At 39.3% G+C, this 17,625-nt stretch overlaps 2 protein-coding genes across 23 annotated transcripts in view; both read right to left on the bottom strand.

Annotated features, from left to right (window-relative positions):
* Positions 1-17,625, bottom strand: part of LOC117611102 (uncharacterized) — a 144,429-nt gene that overhangs the window by 109,873 nt on the left and 16,931 nt on the right. For 8 of the 20 annotated variants that reach the window (XR_013062598.1, XR_013062600.1, XR_013062599.1 and 5 more), the window contains exons 2-5: positions 4,068-5,446; positions 2,672-3,254; positions 407-607; positions 16-254 (exon numbers count right to left, since the gene is read on the bottom strand). The exons of 5 other annotated variants lie outside the window; for them this stretch is intronic. Coding sequence is in view for 2 of the 15 variants with exons in the window: in XM_034339018.2 (XP_034194909.2) it covers positions 4,072-5,412 (1,341 nt within the window). In the remaining 13 variants the exon portion in view is untranslated. 7 more of the 20 variants (XR_013062593.1, XR_013062592.1, XR_013062604.1 and 4 more) reach the window with 7 other exon arrangements.
* LOC117611107 (uncharacterized) lies at positions 15,525-17,340 on the bottom strand. 3 transcript variants are annotated; one of them, XR_013062554.1, is made up of 4 exons: positions 16,539-17,340; positions 16,010-16,428; positions 15,842-15,917; positions 15,525-15,760 (listed from the first exon to the last, which is right to left on the bottom strand). XR_013062554.1 is itself a non-coding variant. In XM_076689636.1 (4 exons), exons 1-4 carry the CDS (start codon positions 16,804-16,806, stop codon positions 15,723-15,725), a joined length of 540 nt encoding a protein of 179 aa, XP_076545751.1. In that variant the 5' UTR covers positions 16,807-17,340; the 3' UTR covers positions 15,525-15,722. The 3 variants fall into 3 exon arrangements, 1 of the variants encoding a protein (XP_076545751.1); XR_013062553.1 differs by having other exon boundaries at positions 16,000-16,428; XM_076689636.1 differs by having other exon boundaries at positions 16,271-16,428.

Consider the following 17,625-nt stretch of genomic DNA (forward strand, 5'->3'; position numbering starts at 1 on the left):
GATTCATATGCTTACCTTCACGAGATATTGTACATATAGTGCTATTATAGTGCGGACATGAGCGCTAAAGAAGTTCAGTTCAAATGGTGGGAACTCTTCAGGTGGATTACGATAGATGGAATTGTTTCTTGTATGCTTGTCTGATATTAGTAAAAATCGCTTCTGACTAAGTTGAGTACACCGTTACCTGTTTCCCATCCAGTAGTTGGTACCGAAGACGAATCCAGACGACGGCTGTCCGCTTATATCCAGCACTTGAAAATAACAACGTTCCATTTCTTACTGCAATCCGCAATGTTGAATACGGAAACAGTTGTTTCAGCTGACGAAGAAGCATTGATACGAAAACGAAAAGGAAAGGTGGCATAACCAACTAAACAGGGGGGTCAGAATGGGCACTACTAACTTTTCAGACTTCACAATACACGATGATTCACTGCATCACGGTATTCCTTCATTTCCTTTCGGCATCTGGTCGAATTTAGTTGTTGTATTCCGGTGGTAATCGCATAACCAGGTAACTTTCCGATCAACGCTTCTGGCTCTGGTTCGAGTGCATTAATCGACACACATATCATACACGATCTTGATCCTTTTGTACTCCATTCTGCTTAATGAATAATTTATTGTTCTTGAATTAATGATGACTTTATTAGGCTTACTAGTTTAACGATTTATATTTAGATAGTCTATATAAAACGTAAAATAAACAAGACTTGGGTTACGGAAAGATGTTACTCAAATAAAAGTACCGCCTTTGTGACCTGTATCATCGTCGTCGTTGACTTTAAAATCACACTAAAACACCCCACCACATGGATCGGTATGATTGTTAATTAAAGTACAATTTTACGATAATTTTCTTCTTATTACTTCCTATTTATTTCTTATCTAATTTGTGTTACTTTACATAATATCGCATAAAAATGACTGATCAAATGAACTGAATCCCACCCCTCTCTTTAATAATTTATTTATTTATATATTAGAATCAATTTGTACGATGGATTCTGCAAAATAGAAATAATGTATTCTTATCGTTGGAATCTCGAAATTTTTCGTTATATCCATTGCTCTACAATTTTTCACGTAACCAACGAAAGTTTTTATAATTAAAAAACAAGATTTTATTGCGATGAGAAAAAGAATTTAATTATAAATGTTTATGAAGGGTGTAAAAAACGTTTAACAATGTCATTTAATAATTAAACTCTAATTCGGAAAACATGACGTAGATGCATTTAATCGTTCCAGCTTTACATTATAAACGACCATTAGAAATAAATGTTGCGGTCACTGTGAAAAAATTTCAAATACATATGTGCTCGTGGAGGCTGTGTAAATTATAAATAGAGTTAAAAATCGTTCATCTTTCTTCTTTCTAGTGTATTGTTTCGATTTTGTTTGGACAAAACTTTATGGGTAATCATAAAATAATCTCCTTTAAATTAGCGCGTTCTTTAAACAGTTAAACACAATTTACTATGTGCGAAACTTTTCCTTTATTGGTATAAAAAAAAGAAAAGAAAAAGAAGAAAGAAATATGTTTAGAAAGGGTATAGCAAGATAAGATAGTCAAAAGTGCTCTTGAGCCGATTTTACTTAGCAATGCACCATTCGATAGCTTATCCCAAAAAACCATGGTACACCAAGTTTCAACCCTGTATCTCAACCGGGAGGTTTGTTATAGGGTCAGATAGAAATGACCGTTTTTGCCATATTTCTCCTATTTAACATTATGCAAAATATCTGATAAAATTCTAGAATATTCTAGACATGCTTTTTTATGTCTGTGAATTTTTTCAGATTTTTTAGTTGTAAATCTTAGGCATGAAAAATCAAAAACTCAAAAAAATGTCGCAAAATGCTGACTTCGGGGGGAACCTCAGCCGGCAGCCAGCATCGCCGAACCTCCGTCAGCCCTATCGATCCCGATCCCTGGCCAATCCCCAATCGATAGATCCCTCGCCCAATTAGCGCCCAACATAGAAGAAGAACCAGTCCTCCCTAAAATTCCTTGCGAAGGACTCGCCGTCGCCGCAACGGTGACGAGCGAGCAATGAGCATTTAGCGTGTGAAAGCGAGTATTGTAAAGAGCGATTTTGAGAGATTTAAGAGAAGCGTATTGAGAAAGAGCTTGAGTAGGATCCAGTTAAGTGTGTGTGTACGAGTGTGCTGCAACGTTGGTGAGTGAGTCCCTAAGATTCTAATAATTGTGAATTCTGAGTCCGGCAGCGACCACCTTCTACGTCCGCGTAATTGTAAATCGCGATATTACGTACCATCCTTTTCTCCCACCCTTAAAGATTCCCCCTATTTTGACCCCTTCTCGACTGCGTAACGTGCGAACCTCCTTAGAACCTTCCACCCCGAGATTCCCCACCCTTGAGTTTCCCATCTCCGCGTACTCCCCCGCGAAGTGTGTGACGGCCGACCGAGGTCGAGCCGCGAGTCCCAGCTATTGTATAAAAACCCCAATTTCCCTTTTTCCCAAATCGCCACGCGAACGTGGTTGGCGCACAACGAATTATATAGACTTCCAGATATTGTATAAAGTGAACCCCAAAAAAGGGTCACAATACATACGGTAAAAATAAATTCTGGTACATAACCAGAAATTAAAAGTTTATGTCTTACATAAAGAAAGATATAACATTGTTACACTACTTACGTATGAAGAGAAGCATCCGGAATCATTTCACCTTCAAATTTATACATACAGCAAACTGTCACCATTTTCAAAACTTTTTTCTTCTAATATTCCTGTGTACGTGATATTGCGCGATACTACCAAACAAATGCAAGTCGTCATCCGACATCTACCATCCACGACAGCAAGCTCTCCCCTGCTCTTTTATCTTTTCTTCCTTCACTAGAACATCCATTAGAAAGAAAAAGAAAGGGATATCCCGAATATTACTCTCTCTCTCTCTCTCTCTCACTTTTATGTTGTCTTCACTCCCTCTTACGGACACCGGAGTCTATCTGCATGTTAGCGATGTGCCGGTTCGTCTCGGCATTTAAATTCTACGGCTCATAATGTTGTTAACGACACTGATTTGACCACCAACTAATACACTTCATAACCTAATGAATTTCCCGGTTAAAGAGTCATCCATACCAAAGTAAATAACTTAACATATATATATGTATACATTATTTTTATATATAAACGCAATGCATAATAAAATTTAATAATATAAAAGAAATTAAATAGTTCATTTGAGCCGTAAAATTGTATTCCTTAAACAGTCCTGTTAAAAATAATTTTCATTTTTATAAAAATAAATTCTATATATACAGGGTGTCCCAGAATGAGTGTAAGCCGCTTGAAGTGGTGGTGGCTGTGGTGATTCTAAACAGCATTTCCGGCAGGGTGCCGAAAGTGTTCGTTCGGGACCTAGGACAAGTCCAGCTTTTGTAGCCGACACCGTCGTACCTGAGCCCGCGCGCTATGCGCGCTCCGATTGGTCAATGTTTTTCCTTAATAATTCAAAAACGAAGCTTCAAACAACATTTTCACAAAGGATTCTGTTGTTCAGAATCACCCTAGCTACTAGCTCTTTAAGCGGCTTACACTCATTCTGGAACACCCTGTATGTATATCGTTTGAGTCTGCTAAGTTGAAACTTGGGACGGCAAGGCGATCCTTCACATCCACCGATCGGCTCTTTATTTTTACACAAGCCTAATTAGTAAGTAAATGGCGGAAAATACGTGTAAGCTTAGCTGGTGTATGACCAATCAGATCCGTATTCCTTCCGAGTATCAACTCTGTAGACGCTGACGGTACCTACAGTGGCGGACAAAAGTGCAAAGTAAATTTCTTACCTGAGCCTGTAATGAAAATGTAAAATATACCTTTTGTAAATACAAATAAGTTATATACGTGCTGAAAATTTCATCGCGATCTATCAAGCAATTGAAATTAGCGAAAATCATGATTTTTCACCTAAGAACGTAACTAATCGTGACCTTTGGTAGTCATTTGATCCAATTTTAAGAAAATTTATCCGCCACTGTATCTGAAATTTTCAAAAGCACGCGTAGATTACATATTTTCTTACCTGATTAATCTTCAAAATCTGTGCTCTCGTCAGAATCACTGTCGTCTGAGCCACCAGGTTGTAATTCTAAACTATCTGTAATGTCCTCTACTAATCCATCTTTCTGCCAATACTCTTCCTCAAGTTTCTCTATATGTTCGCAGAAATTTTGCCAGTCAATTTGTGTCACTTCGTTGATTGCCTCGACGGTAAACGTTTCCAGATCATCGCTTGACAAAACGAACAGATTCTTTTCACGTAATTTTCTTTTTATTTGGGTCCAAGCTAAATCAATAGGATTTAGTTCATAATACATATACGGTGGTAATCGTAACGCATTGTGATTGTGTAGTTTCAGCATTTCGTCGACTTTAAAAGTTTTCCTACATTTCTTGCTTTTTTCTATCAGTTCAAGCAACTGGTATTTTCTCATATCTTGTGTGTGGGGGATATTATTTTCCACCAACCAACGAACCATATCTGCTTTCTTGGAATATTTTGTGGGTGGTTTGTTCAGTTGAGCTGAATGGTAGGGAACGTTGTCCATAACCACAATAGACTTTGGCGGAATATTCGGTAATAATTTTTCAACGATCCATTTTTCGAAATTTTCCGCAGTCATAAGTCCCTCGGGATCGCCAGTTGTTATATGGGTTTTGAAGATTAATTCCGCCCCTTTGATAAAACCTTCCTTCCATCCGGCGTGAACAACAACTAACCTCTCCGATGAACTGGTGGTATTTACCATTTCTAACGTCTCTTTACTGTGCAAACACTTATGAAAACATAAATCATCGACCCATGTTTCATCGATGTAAATTATAGGTCTGTTTTGCTTTCGATAATATTCTATGGCTTTCAGATATTTAGATCTACAGGCTACGATACTCGGCCTTTCAACCAATACTCTTTTAATACTATTAGATGACTTTCTCCACTCAAAGCCCATACGCCTGAGTAATCTATAAAGACTATGTAATTCCCATGGAAAATCGATCAGCTGACGGATGGCCGTCAACAATTTAGGCCCCGTTGGCATAATTTTTTTCGTCACGTAAAAATCGTAAATAATACTTCTAATCGTTGCTTGGTCCTCGAGCGAACAATAAAATTTTTTATCTTCTCCTCTTGGGCGTTTCGCTCCTGGTGTTGGTAGCGGTTCATTTTCGTCACACTCTGCATCTTCTTTCCGGATCCGACAAATAGTTTTAACGGATACTCCAGTATAATACGAGGCACGGAGAGTCGCTTGCGGGAGTAAATAAGTCATTTCATTTTTACGTGATTCTTCATCGCACTTTCTTATAATATGTCGGATTATGTTTCTCGCCTCACTACGGATAGTCTGGCCTTGTTTACGTTCCATAATCAGTGTATTCTCCTCTTTTATTTTCGCCTACCTGAAATTAAAAGGCGATCTCAGTACAGTAAGGACTCCATAAGTGTTCGAAAGGATCTATCCGTTAAGTGTTCGCAGTTTATCCCCATCACTGGAGGGGTCATCCTCGGAGCAATCACGGGGGCAATAAGATACGGCGCGGATTCCGTTTGAAGATCTGTGTCGCATTCGTATCGGCAAGACAACACTAATACAGTGAAGAAATGTTTTTAATTTTTCATCTTTTTTTTTTTTTTTAATGACAATTTCATTAACATATTCATGAAATTTTCCTGATTATAAAATAATTTTTAACAAAAAATACAACCGACTTCGAAATGCACAAAAGTATGAAATAATTTTTATTTCATTTATACAAATACCCAACAGCTATTGTTGGCGAAATTCCCCATGTCTACGCAGAACGACGAAGTTGGCAACGAAAATACTTCGTTGGTGCGCCGTTACCGATAGCGGCAGCACCTCTCGGGCCCACTTTGTCCACGCCGGAACCGGCACGAACGACGCCATAATTGATTTCCTTCTTCTTGATCGATCGATCGTACGATGTGTAACGACGTGTTCGCAGTTCTCGCAGTTCGATCAAGTTTCCTGTACACGCGACGCGCAATCATTTCAGACCGCGCAGTGCGTTATTGTTATAGTCCTCGCATATTCATTCATTTAGTGTAAATAATTAGTGTACATAATACAATTCCATCTGACCACCCCTCATGCACCTTCGTGCATTGTAAATACTGTTCGTTGTACATATTTGGTTAATAAACATCTTTGATCGTTACGCAGGCGTGTTATTTCTGACGACGCTGACCACGCAATTCGCAAACAGCTATTATTAAAACCTATTTACTCGTTAAATCGTATACTAAATACATTTCAACCTTTTCGGAGGCGGCGCAAAATTAAAAACTTTCTTCTACTAGAAAGATCCTAGTTCAGGCGTCAGCAACCTATCAAATCGTTATTGGCAGCATCGTATATTCGGGTATTATTAATTTTGCGCTTTCGGAATTATTTTCTCTAAATGGAGAATTTTAAGCAAAGCCATAGAAACTTCTGTAACTGTAACAGACGATATTGTTAAAGCTATTTGCGTCTTGCATAACGCTATTATTGATAAAGAAGGTATTGAGCATCATTTACGGAATTTATCAGTTGCAAGAGAATTAAGTGTGAGGCATGATTTTGATAGGCCAACCCAGGTGGCTCAAAACGTATGTACGTGATTTATTTAAAACATATTTATGTCACAACCCTATGTAAATACTGTAAATACTTTCAAATAATAAAGAATACCCTTGACAATACTTCCAAAAATTTACTGCAATAAAAATTTATTTTCTTCATGATTATTTGCATATATTTAAAAACATTCGCAACAATTTATTGCAATATGATTTGAAGATTAACGATTCTCTAGTTTCATGGTCAGATATATCATCTCTATGAAACTGTTTGAGAATCCGCTCAGCCATGATGGCGCTCACGGTCGATCGATTTATCGATTGGGAGTCGCCCATCTAGGTCAACGCGTGAGCATGGGTCTCCTCGTCGGTTCACGCGCTACGACGCCATTAGAGATCACCGATCGATCAGTGAAACAGGTGTTCATCAGTTCATTCTCCTCAGTACAGTTCAAGTGCAATTCAGTAGCATGGACGATCCGAAACGCTCAAAACGATCCAAGGAATCCTCAGCAACTTTGCAGTACAACAGGATTGCGAAAGGTATCGATCAATTACAACAAATTCATTGTACACGCGAGCCGCCAACCACGTGTCGACCACGCACATGTTCTCGGGCATCATCAAAGGCAGCGGCCCGAATTTATACAATTAACGGCGCTTATTGCTCGCTGCTAGCACTCTGTAACTGAATCACAAAACGTCGACAGTTCATGGTAAAATCATTCAATGTTATATTTCATTGCTCGTGTATTCAATTGTTCACATCACGAAGACAATTCAAATCTGTGTTCTCGCGATCATGCATTGTTCAATTCATTGTCGAATCACTGCTCAATTCAAGACAGATGTAACAAATCATTGTTACAATTTTGTTGTGTGACATTAATAAACCAAATTTGTAAAACCCAATCCAGCAAGTGTCTAATCATTTCAGCGCAATCCTTCTGGGATCAACACCAATCCCGAACAGGGACCTTGAACGAAAGAAAAGCACTAGGGCAGCTGTAAAATTGTCAGAAAAGCATATTTGAACGAATGAATTGTAGGCTCGCTTTGCAAGTGTTTAGTAGAACAGTTTCGGCAGCTTTGTTAACGGCCAGCACGCAGGGACAGATCCAAAACGATACTGTTGTGAATACTGCATGTTTTGTTCGACTGTTGAATGATTTATTCGATAATTTAAACAGTCGAACTGCGCATGATGCTAATCCGCAAAAGTGTGCCTTATCAAATAAAAATCCTCAAATGGAAGAGAATTTGATAAGACAGGCAACAGCATGAACAAATTGGTTTGTGATTCAAAAGGATCAACAGGTACGTCCTCCGTGCTTCAGAGGCTTGCAGTTGTCAATTAACGCGACGATACAATTGTGGCATGACATTCGCGATGAGGATACGTCATATTTAATGACGTCGCGATTACAACAAGATCCAATAGAAAATTTGTTTTCTATGATCAGACATAACGCGGGTAATTATGAATAAAATCTATCCGCGAAAACATTCAGATTAAATTTGCAGAAAATGAAGAATTAGGGTATGGCGGAAATCGAGAGAAGAATTAAATCCGAGACATTTGCAGCCGACTGTAAAACACGGTGGTGGATCTGTATTTCGGCCCATGGAGTAGGTGAATTAGTTTTTATCGACGACATCCTCGATAAAAATAGGTATCTGCACATTTTGTAAAACAATTTTAAAAAAAGTGCTGATAACATGGGACTTCAAAGTGGGATAAAATTTTATCAGGATAACGACCCAAAGCACAAATCGCGTATTGTGCAAGAATTCTTATTATACACTTGCAAGAATGTCCTCCACCCACCACCGTAATCGCCAGATTTGAATCCTATTGAAAATTTATGGGATAAATTAGATCGCCGAATTCGAACAACTCCCATAAACACAAAGGACGAACTAAAAAGACGTCTGCAAGAAGAGTGGCTACGTATTGGGCAAGATTATTTAAAAAGAATAATTTGTAATATGCCAATGCGATTACGGCACGTCATAAAGCATATGCGATATCCAACAAAATATTAATTTATAAAAACAAGATTTATATATAGTGTTATAAACTTAGTTTTGATAGTGTCCGAATATTTTCGTGACATGAAAATGAGCGTACTTTTCATTTTTCTTTTATTATTTATGTAATCATTTATCGTAAATAAATATCTCTTATGTTTTTGTTAAATACACAATGCATAGTAACATATGTGAAACCTCTATTTGTTCTTATTGCATAAATTTCTGAAGTACGGACTATAATAGTCAGAACTATAGTGGTGTCCGAATATTTTCGTGACCGTCTGTACCTATACCATCTCACTTCCTCTCGTTATTACATCTATTCTCTTACTGTCAAATTTAGCCGAGCATCACTGTACTTTGTTTCTTTATGCCAACGAACGACACTGTCCTGTTGCAGAATATTATTAGGCAAGGTGAATGGTTAGAAGACACGCACATGGACATGTTTCATTATCTTGTGCAGAAGTATACTGATTTCCGTTCACAGGAAACATGGAAGTTACAGTGTCCCGAAAGAATAAATCCTATACCCACAAAAAGTACATTACATGTAAAAAAAAAAGGTAACGTCAAGTAGTTTAGGCATTATGAGCGGAGCACCTCTTTGCACTAATACACAATGCATTTCAGTGTGGCCCTGAAAACGTCGTAATATCCCACAAAAAGTATATTACATGTAAAAGAAGAAGTAACGCCAATATAGACACTATATGGTACATATTTTGCGAATTTTCTAAAAAAGTAATGGATATCATGCAAAACCAGCCAAGTATTGAGTTATATATATTTTTGCAAAATATTTATACTTGGCGTTTGGCTGCCTCGTTGCGATTCAACAAAATTGGTTGTACGTTATTCCAAACCTGTGGATACATTATCGACTTTATTAGAGGCGTTGGTATCGAAGCAATTTTCCGTTATCGTCAACGTGCCGTAGACTGTTGCAGTGCGAAGTGTTTCACATTTTTGTACTAGGACGGCGAGGCACAAATTCACAACCCTTCCAGAACAAAGGCATGTTTAGTCTTGTTAGATCTGTAGTCACTGTATAAAGCGATTTAGAGAGCGATATTGAGAACGGTAGTACGTAAGCGTGCAGTGCCGACGCACCGGTGAGTCCCTTATATCACTACGAATATTGTATTTCTGGGATTAGTAACGGCAACTTCTCGTCCGCGTATTTTTCCGTACGTGTCCGGTACCCCGCGTTCGCGACCGCCTTTTCCTCCCTTCGAAATTCCCTTCCATATCTTTCCTCCAACGCGTAACGTGCGGAACTTCCTACGAACCTCTCCCGACCCTGAAACCTCCCTTCCCAAGACGATCCTCCCTGCGCACTCCCCCACGTGAACCGTGTAACGGCAGACCGCGGTCGAGCCGCGTATCCCGTCCCCTATGAAACACCCCGATTTTCCCTCTTCCCTTTTTATCGCCACAGGGAGTATCTGGCGCCCAGCGATTCGAAAATATTACAGCCATTGTATAGAGTCCACCCACGCGATAACGGGTCACAGTGTAATGAAATTTTTGTAAATAGCGAAAACCGACCAACATGTAATTTACAAATAATACCGCCAAAGTGTACTCCGATCTGTCAACCTTGTGATGTTTATTTTTATAGACAGGATAAAATTTGGATTAAACAGATTCAAAATTATTCAGACATTATGGCTAACGGAGAAAAGAAGGAGTTGAACACACGTTATGACGCTATAAGAATCCAATCTTTAATCCATTATTTATTATCTGCACCACAATTTAACAAAATGATCAAATTCGCTTGGTACGCGTCAAAGTTGGGGAATGAACGCGATATATTATATAATGTAAATCAGTTATGTTTTCCACCTGATATACATAACAAAAAATGTATCTATAATATGCGCTTTTCATCCATAACTTGTTCCTGGTGTACAAATTATTTATGCTTTAATTGCTTTTATGTAAAATATCATCCGCAACATTACACAGCCATGATAGAATTTTATAACAAATAACTTAATAAAACTACATACAAAAATAACACCACGTAATAAATCGTTTGTTATCGCTGCAAAGAATGAAATAAATCAATTCATGAATACAATCAGCTAAAAAAAAAAAAAAAAAAAAAAAAATGTATCAGAATGTTGTCTTGAACCGAGCTTGCATGGATTACAAAATAGTGGCTGCATGCGCACTTAACTTGCTCGGCTATTTCGTTTCATGCTGACATTCAACCGCTCATTGTATTTATACTACAGCTGAAAAAATGCATAGATATTTATGCAATTTTCTCAACAAGTAAGACCGATACACTCAAAACCCTTAACACGATTTGTACTATCGGCCTCCCTTTTCGAATGCACTAAAGCTCATTTGAAAGTCGAGTTAGCGCTTCGTGGAATTTCCTTGTTAGTCCATACAGTCAAATATGAGGGTGTATAGCTGCTTCCGGGGTTGGAAATCTTGTGTTCATTGAAGATACAATGAAAAAGGAGGATTACGTTGAAATACTGCGGAGAAACTTAGAGCCTTTCGTTACGAAATTAAATTTATCAAGAACATGGACATTTCAAAGTGACAACATTCCGAAGCATACATCACGCATGGCAAAGGAATGGCTTCTTTACAGGACACCAAAACAATTAAAACATCCTCCGCAATCCCCAGACCTTAATCCCATAGAAAATCTATGGGATTATCTGGATCGAAAAATACGAAAAAGAGAGATAACGTCGAAAGAAACTCTCAAGAAAGTCATTTTAGAAGAATGGAATCAAATTCCAGTAAATTATACATCTTCATTGGTCAAATAGATTGACCGAAGTTGTAAAAAATAGCGGACGTTCAAGAAAATATTAATTTCACAAAAAAAAAAGGAAAAATTGTTATTAATACCTATAGATCTTAACTTTATATTGACTGAAAGAAAAGAGACTTTTTTTGTTCTTTGTATTATATATTTGCTTATTGTTAACTTATTACTAAAAAAAATGTATGTTTTTTTATAGAAGACAAATTGAGCTTTCAATGCCATACACCTTTTCCCTGTTTGCTTTCATACCTTTTAAATTATGTTAAAGAGAAGTTGAAAATTTCAAGTGTTAACTTTATATTGACGCTCACTGTAAATATGTGTGTGAAATATTAGGTTGTATTTGCGAAAACCTGTCACACTGATGTAGCTGAAGCTTTGCAAGTAGATTCCTTTTAGAATAAAAACAATATTGGCGGAAAAGATGTTTAAAAACTCGAAAGTTAAGACCCACAATTCTGTGAAAAACAGGTTACTACTGAAATGTCGCTTCCTACCGACACGGGTTTAGATTCCAATACTGGCTAAAACAGAGCAAGAGGGCTGTACCTCTGTGAAGAGTCACGTAGGCAGATCGTTTTTATCAAACATGCCTCTTTTCAAATAAACTTTTAACATCTGGAAAGGAAAATCCTCAGGCAAACAGACCACTTGCTCTTGAAATAAACAGCGACCCAGCGATAACAGAACCAAATGTTTTGGGAAAGCAATGGGTCCACTGTAATCGCACAGCAAATGCAACCCCACTCTAAACATCACCGAACAGACGGGCCCAGCCCGATTATCCAAATAGTAACCAGATCACCCTTTCTCATTAGTATATAAACCCGTTCGTACCAAATCTCTTCAGTCAGTACCAAAAGTCATCTTGTGTCGAGAACTTCGTGTACGAACGTCAGCTGGTTGCTAGTTAGTGAGATCGGGTTGGAGTCCCCTTCGAGCAAAGTTAACCTTATAGAATCCGCGAAATCGAGTCAGTGTTTCTATTTGCCATTATTATCAACCACACACACAACACCCCGCATTGCCAGTGCGTCAAAACCGAGCATACTGCAGTGTTAGAGTGTAAGAGTGGTGGGAGGGCCACTATATTAATATGACTGTCCCTGCAATCCCAGAACTTTCTATGACAACGAATGTTATTAACAAAAGATGTAAAACAAATCATTCTCGATTTAGCCGTTGACGAATAAAGTCTACAATTTTTGGTAATTGCATAAGTTCATGCCCGATTAAAAAATGAAGTTCAATGGGTTAAATTTTTAAGAATACGGTTTTATTAATCAATTATATAGTCACCATTCTTCTCTACAATTGTTTTCCAACGATCTACAAGCTTGTCGATTCCAGCTTTGAAGAAAGATCTTGATTTTGCTTGAAAAAAGTTCGTGAGGTACGTTTTGGTAACTTCCTCGAAATTGAGAATCTTTCCATTCAAACTGTTCTGTAAAGACCAGAAAAGATGAAAGTCTGAAGGAGCCAAATCTGGAGAATATGGTGGGTGCTGCAAAACTTCGTTACGCGCAAAGAGAGAAATGGCCACAGCCATGTGGTTGAAGTTACTCCTTTCTGTCAAAGAATGCGGCACCCACGCATCGAGCTTGGAAATAAATCCAAGCATGTGGCCTTAAACCAAACCAAGCCAAGTGCAGCACTACGAAAAAAGAAAAGGAAATTGCAAATATTAAAGCTTATCAAATATTAAAGCTTAGCAAACGAGGTGCCTTGAGTTGCATTAAACTTGTCACAGTGAAGTTGGCCACACATTCACTCACCAACGCGGCGTGAATGCGTTAGTGAATTTGTAGTTTTTATGCCGTAAGGCTGTTCCCCTTCTTTTTTAAGAGCCAATAAAATCAACTATTTCTGGCTCAATTATTGCTAAATTTATTTGTTAACCTACCTTATTCCTTATCTTAATTTGAAATACGGAATTTCTCCATGTTGGAGAGGTTTCGACGCTACATTTTTTGGTGCCTCCTGTGAGGAGTGAGCGATAAATCGGTGAAACTATAATCGGAAATTAGAAGACTCAACGTAAATGCAACGTTCAAAACGGATCGTGTGCAAGCCGTCAGGCCATTCTCTTTCCCGTGCGAAATTCTTCGAAATCAAGACGCTTCCCCTTTGCAGGGGTAAGCCCTTTGAAATAAAAGGGGCTGCAAACGGCCAACGGGCTCATTCTTGTCTTGACTTTCGACGTGGAAACACGTTACAGAGCTGGATTAGTATTTTTCGATTCTTATCGGAGTTATTTCACAATTTATCAATTCGTACACGTGCAGTGATATATAGAGACACAACAGTGCTTTATTCTGCGCATCCGGTGCGATCGTGAACATTTTCGAGGAGTTCAAGGGTAGCCATCACCATCGTCTCCCGGAGAACCTCTCGCCCGGCTGCTGCCTACTGCTGACAGGTGTCCATCATCATAAGTTAAGTAATTCATAATCTATAATTCATAAGTGTATGTAATCGTAACTTAAATTTACACGATAGTTTTCATTCTTATTCGCTTTAAGGGTTGCATTTTTAATCGGTTTTTAGTTTAGTTTATTGCGAACGTTAGATCGAGAGAATTTTTTCATTATGGATACAATTAGATTAATAAATCAAAGGCGAACAACGCTTAAAACGCAGGTCACGCAGCTTGTGAACTGCGTCGCGTCTAGTCGGTACGATAAACTGACTCTCAAATCACGATTGACTCGGGTGACCGACATGCTAACCGCGTATGAGGAATTGCACGACGAGCTCACGATTATTGATCCAACTAACGACCGGTTAGATGAGATGTTAGAGATTCAGAACCGATATTATGAATGCGCGGGTAAGATTGAAGGATTGGAAGACGCCGGTACATCGGTAGGGCGAACAAACGATACGCTCGGTAATACGGTTTTAAACACTACTTTGGTGGAAGGGCGCCGCACCCTGAACTACCGGTCGCGGAACTATCAAAATTCGACGGGAATCTAGATAAGTGGCTCTCGTACAAAAATACGAACATAACTATGATCGACGCGCGTACAGTGCGAGTTTGCAGAGGTTCATATACTTGAAGAATTCTCTCAGAGGCGAGGCGTTAAATAAAGTCGTATTCTTCAGCACGAGTGCGGAAAATTATAAGAACGCATTGCAGTTACTAGTCGATTCGTATGAAAAGCGACGGATATTGATTTCGAGACACATGAATACAATTCTCGAAATGAAAGGCTTAACTAAAGCTACACCGTCCGGGCTTACGAAATTGATCGACGATGTTCGCCAGCATCTAAATACAGGGTGTCCCGTAACTTGTGTAACTCCCGGAAACGGGAGGTTGCTGGGGTGATTCTGAACAACATTTTCCTTTACCAAAATGTCGTTTGAAGCTTCGTTTTTGAGTTATTAAAAAAAAACACAGGACAATCAGAACGCGCGCCGGGCGCGAGCTGAGCCACGGGAGCGTTGACTTTCAACGGCGCTCGGTCGTGGGCGTGAACAACTGCATTGGCACAGCGTAGGTATCAAGGGAAGAGTGCAATAAATGTTGCATCATCTTAAATGAACAACAATGTGAAATCATTGGTTATTCATTAATAACAAATAAAGTAATAATTCGTTTAGAAGTAAAGTGTTTTATCATTTATGAAAAAAATGGTTTTTTTTTAACAGCACGTTTCCAGGTGGATCAATTGTTTAAAAATATATATTTTTCTAACTAATGTTAGAAAAAGATAAGTAGACTTACCCATTCATCCACAAAAGAACCTGCTTCGACGGAAGTGGATCGTGCCGATCCTGACCTTTCCAGACAATCCAAAACAATACGGCTGGGTCATTGAACGCGTTTCACTGCACGGGGAAAGGTGGGGATTATTTTGAAACGATTTATTTTTCCTACGTGTGAACAAATCGGTCACTGAGTGACGAATGAATACATTATATATATATATATATATATATATATATATATATTTTCTTTTTTCTTTTTTTTTTGTCATAGGGGAAATACATTTACGTACACAGTGTGGGACTTGAAGGAGCTTATAGCACCTCAATACCCACTAAAACCCCTCCCTCACCGGGCCGATTGTGGGGGCCGTGGTGTCAGTCGCGGCAGCGGGTGGTGTCACGTTATCGTTGCCAGGATGGACTCGACGTACCCCCCCTTGACTGCTAAGCAGGCCTCCGCGCGCCGTAGTATGTTTTGTTACACTTTCCGCAACGTGTCGCGTGATATTGTCGCGACAGCGTTGCGGATGCGCGCTATCACCTCATCCCTCGTGGTCACGGGTTGTCGGTATACTGCAGTCTGAAAACATGAAGAAAAAAGCAAACTGCGTAAATAAAGATTTTTAAAGTTAGTGCAAAATGATAATGATAGTGAACGTACCCAGAAGAAAAAGTCCAACGGAATCATATCCGGAGACCGTGGGGGCCACGGTACAGAACCGCCGCGGCCACTCCACCTGTCGCGAAAGATTTCATTTAAGTAAGCCTGAACATTTGCGGCATAATGGGCGGACGCCCCATCATGCTGGAAATACATACTCATCCGAACCTCGCAAGGAATTTCTTCCAAGAAATCCGGAAGAGCATGCTCCAGAAAATTTTTGTATGTTGTTCCATCCAATCTAGCGGGTAGAATGTATGGCCCAACAATAAAATCATCGCAAATGCCGGCCCATAGATTGACTGACCAGCGGTCTTGTGCTGCATGTGGACGAATCGCAATCGGATTCTCATCGTTCCACAGGTGCGAATTGTGGGCATTAAAGCACCCCTCCCATGTAAAAGGGTTTCATCTGTCCACAAAATGTACCTGCAGACAACGGATTTCGCTCGATTTTTTCCAACAGCCACCTTGAATATTCCATCCGTTGGACGTAATCTCTGGGGAGCAATGTTTGTACCCGTACAAATTTGTACGGGTGCATTCCTTCCAACTGCAGTTCGTGGTGTACTGTGGTCCGGCTAACACTAAAAGTGAAAAAAAAAAAAATACACAATAGTTCCATTTTTATTATGAAATGTATTTTCAAATGCACTGAAAATTTGAAAATTTTATGCATTTGAAAATTTAAACTTACCCCACCCGCCTGCTAACTTCTCGCACACTCTGAGTGCCATCCCGGTCGAACTCTGCGAGCACTTCTTCCAACCGCACCGTGGAAGTACGACGCGATCGGCCCGTTTCACGATGGTTTGGTTGAACCGACCCGGTCGTATGCAGGCGGCTAGCCAACCGGCTGAAGGCTGCCGCACTAGGTGTTTGTTCGCCGGGATGCAACCCGCGGTACCGGGCAGCGGCAAGATTTGCATTGCCTTTGCACCTCGCATATGTAAAGAACATATCATAATATTCCGCGTTTGTACGTATCATGATGAACGTTTTGTTCGCGACTAATTTTGCCAGTAGAAAAACGGCAACATCCCCCTAAAAAAAAAAAACAGATCTCGCGGTATGTGTGAATGTGTATGCGCGTGAAAAGTATACTCAATCACGGAAGTCTTTGTACACCGTTTAAAACAAATTACCCCATTTAAAATAGGACAAACTGTAATTTTTTAAAACAGCAAAAGTTAATTTTTATAGCTTGTCCAAGAGCCTCAAATCATTGGGTCCAATTTTAAATGAGGTATTCTGTTTTAAACGATGCATAAAGACTTTCGTGATCGACTGTATGTTGCTCTGCCGAAGAAATCGGTTCGCGACATTATCGCGCCGCGAGCGTGGCAACACCCCCTAAAAAAAAAAGCGATCTCGCGGTATGTGTGAATGTGTGTGCGTGTGAGAATTCGTTCATTCTGGTGTAAGATCAATTGTTTATTACAATAATGCATTCATTCGTCGCTAAGTGAACAACTTGATTACGTGACACCACCCACTGCCGCGACTGACACCACGGCCCCCACAATCGGCCCGGTAAGGGAGGGGTTTTAGTGGGTATTGAGGTGCTGTAAGCTCCTTCGAGTCCCACACCGCGTACGTAAATGTATTTCCCCTATGACAAAAAAAAAGAAAAAAGAAAATATATATATATATAATGTATTCATTCGTCACTCAGTGACCAATTTGTTCACACGTAGGAAAAATAAATCGTTTCAAAATAATCCCCACCTTTCCCCGTGCAGTGAAACGCGTTCAATGACCCAGCCGTATTGTTTCGGATTGTC

Source organism: Osmia lignaria, chromosome 8 (genome assembly GCF_051020975.1).
Source record: "Osmia lignaria lignaria isolate PbOS001 chromosome 8, iyOsmLign1, whole genome shotgun sequence".
NCBI lineage: Eukaryota > Metazoa > Arthropoda > Insecta > Hymenoptera > Megachilidae > Osmia > Osmia lignaria.

Coding starts and splice junctions, on each gene's coding strand:
- LOC117611107 (XM_076689636.1), bottom strand. CDS start 16,806: ATGATATGTTCTTTACATATGCGAGGTGCAAAGGCAATGCAAATCTTG. Junction 16,429..16,538: donor GAAGTTAGCAGGCGGGTGGG/GTAAGTTTAAAT, acceptor TTTCACTTTTAG/TGTTAGCCGGACCACAGTAC. Junction 15,918..16,270: donor GCGAAATCCGTTGTCTGCAG/GTACATTTTGTG, acceptor CTTTCGCGACAG/GTGGAGTGGCCGCGGCGGTT.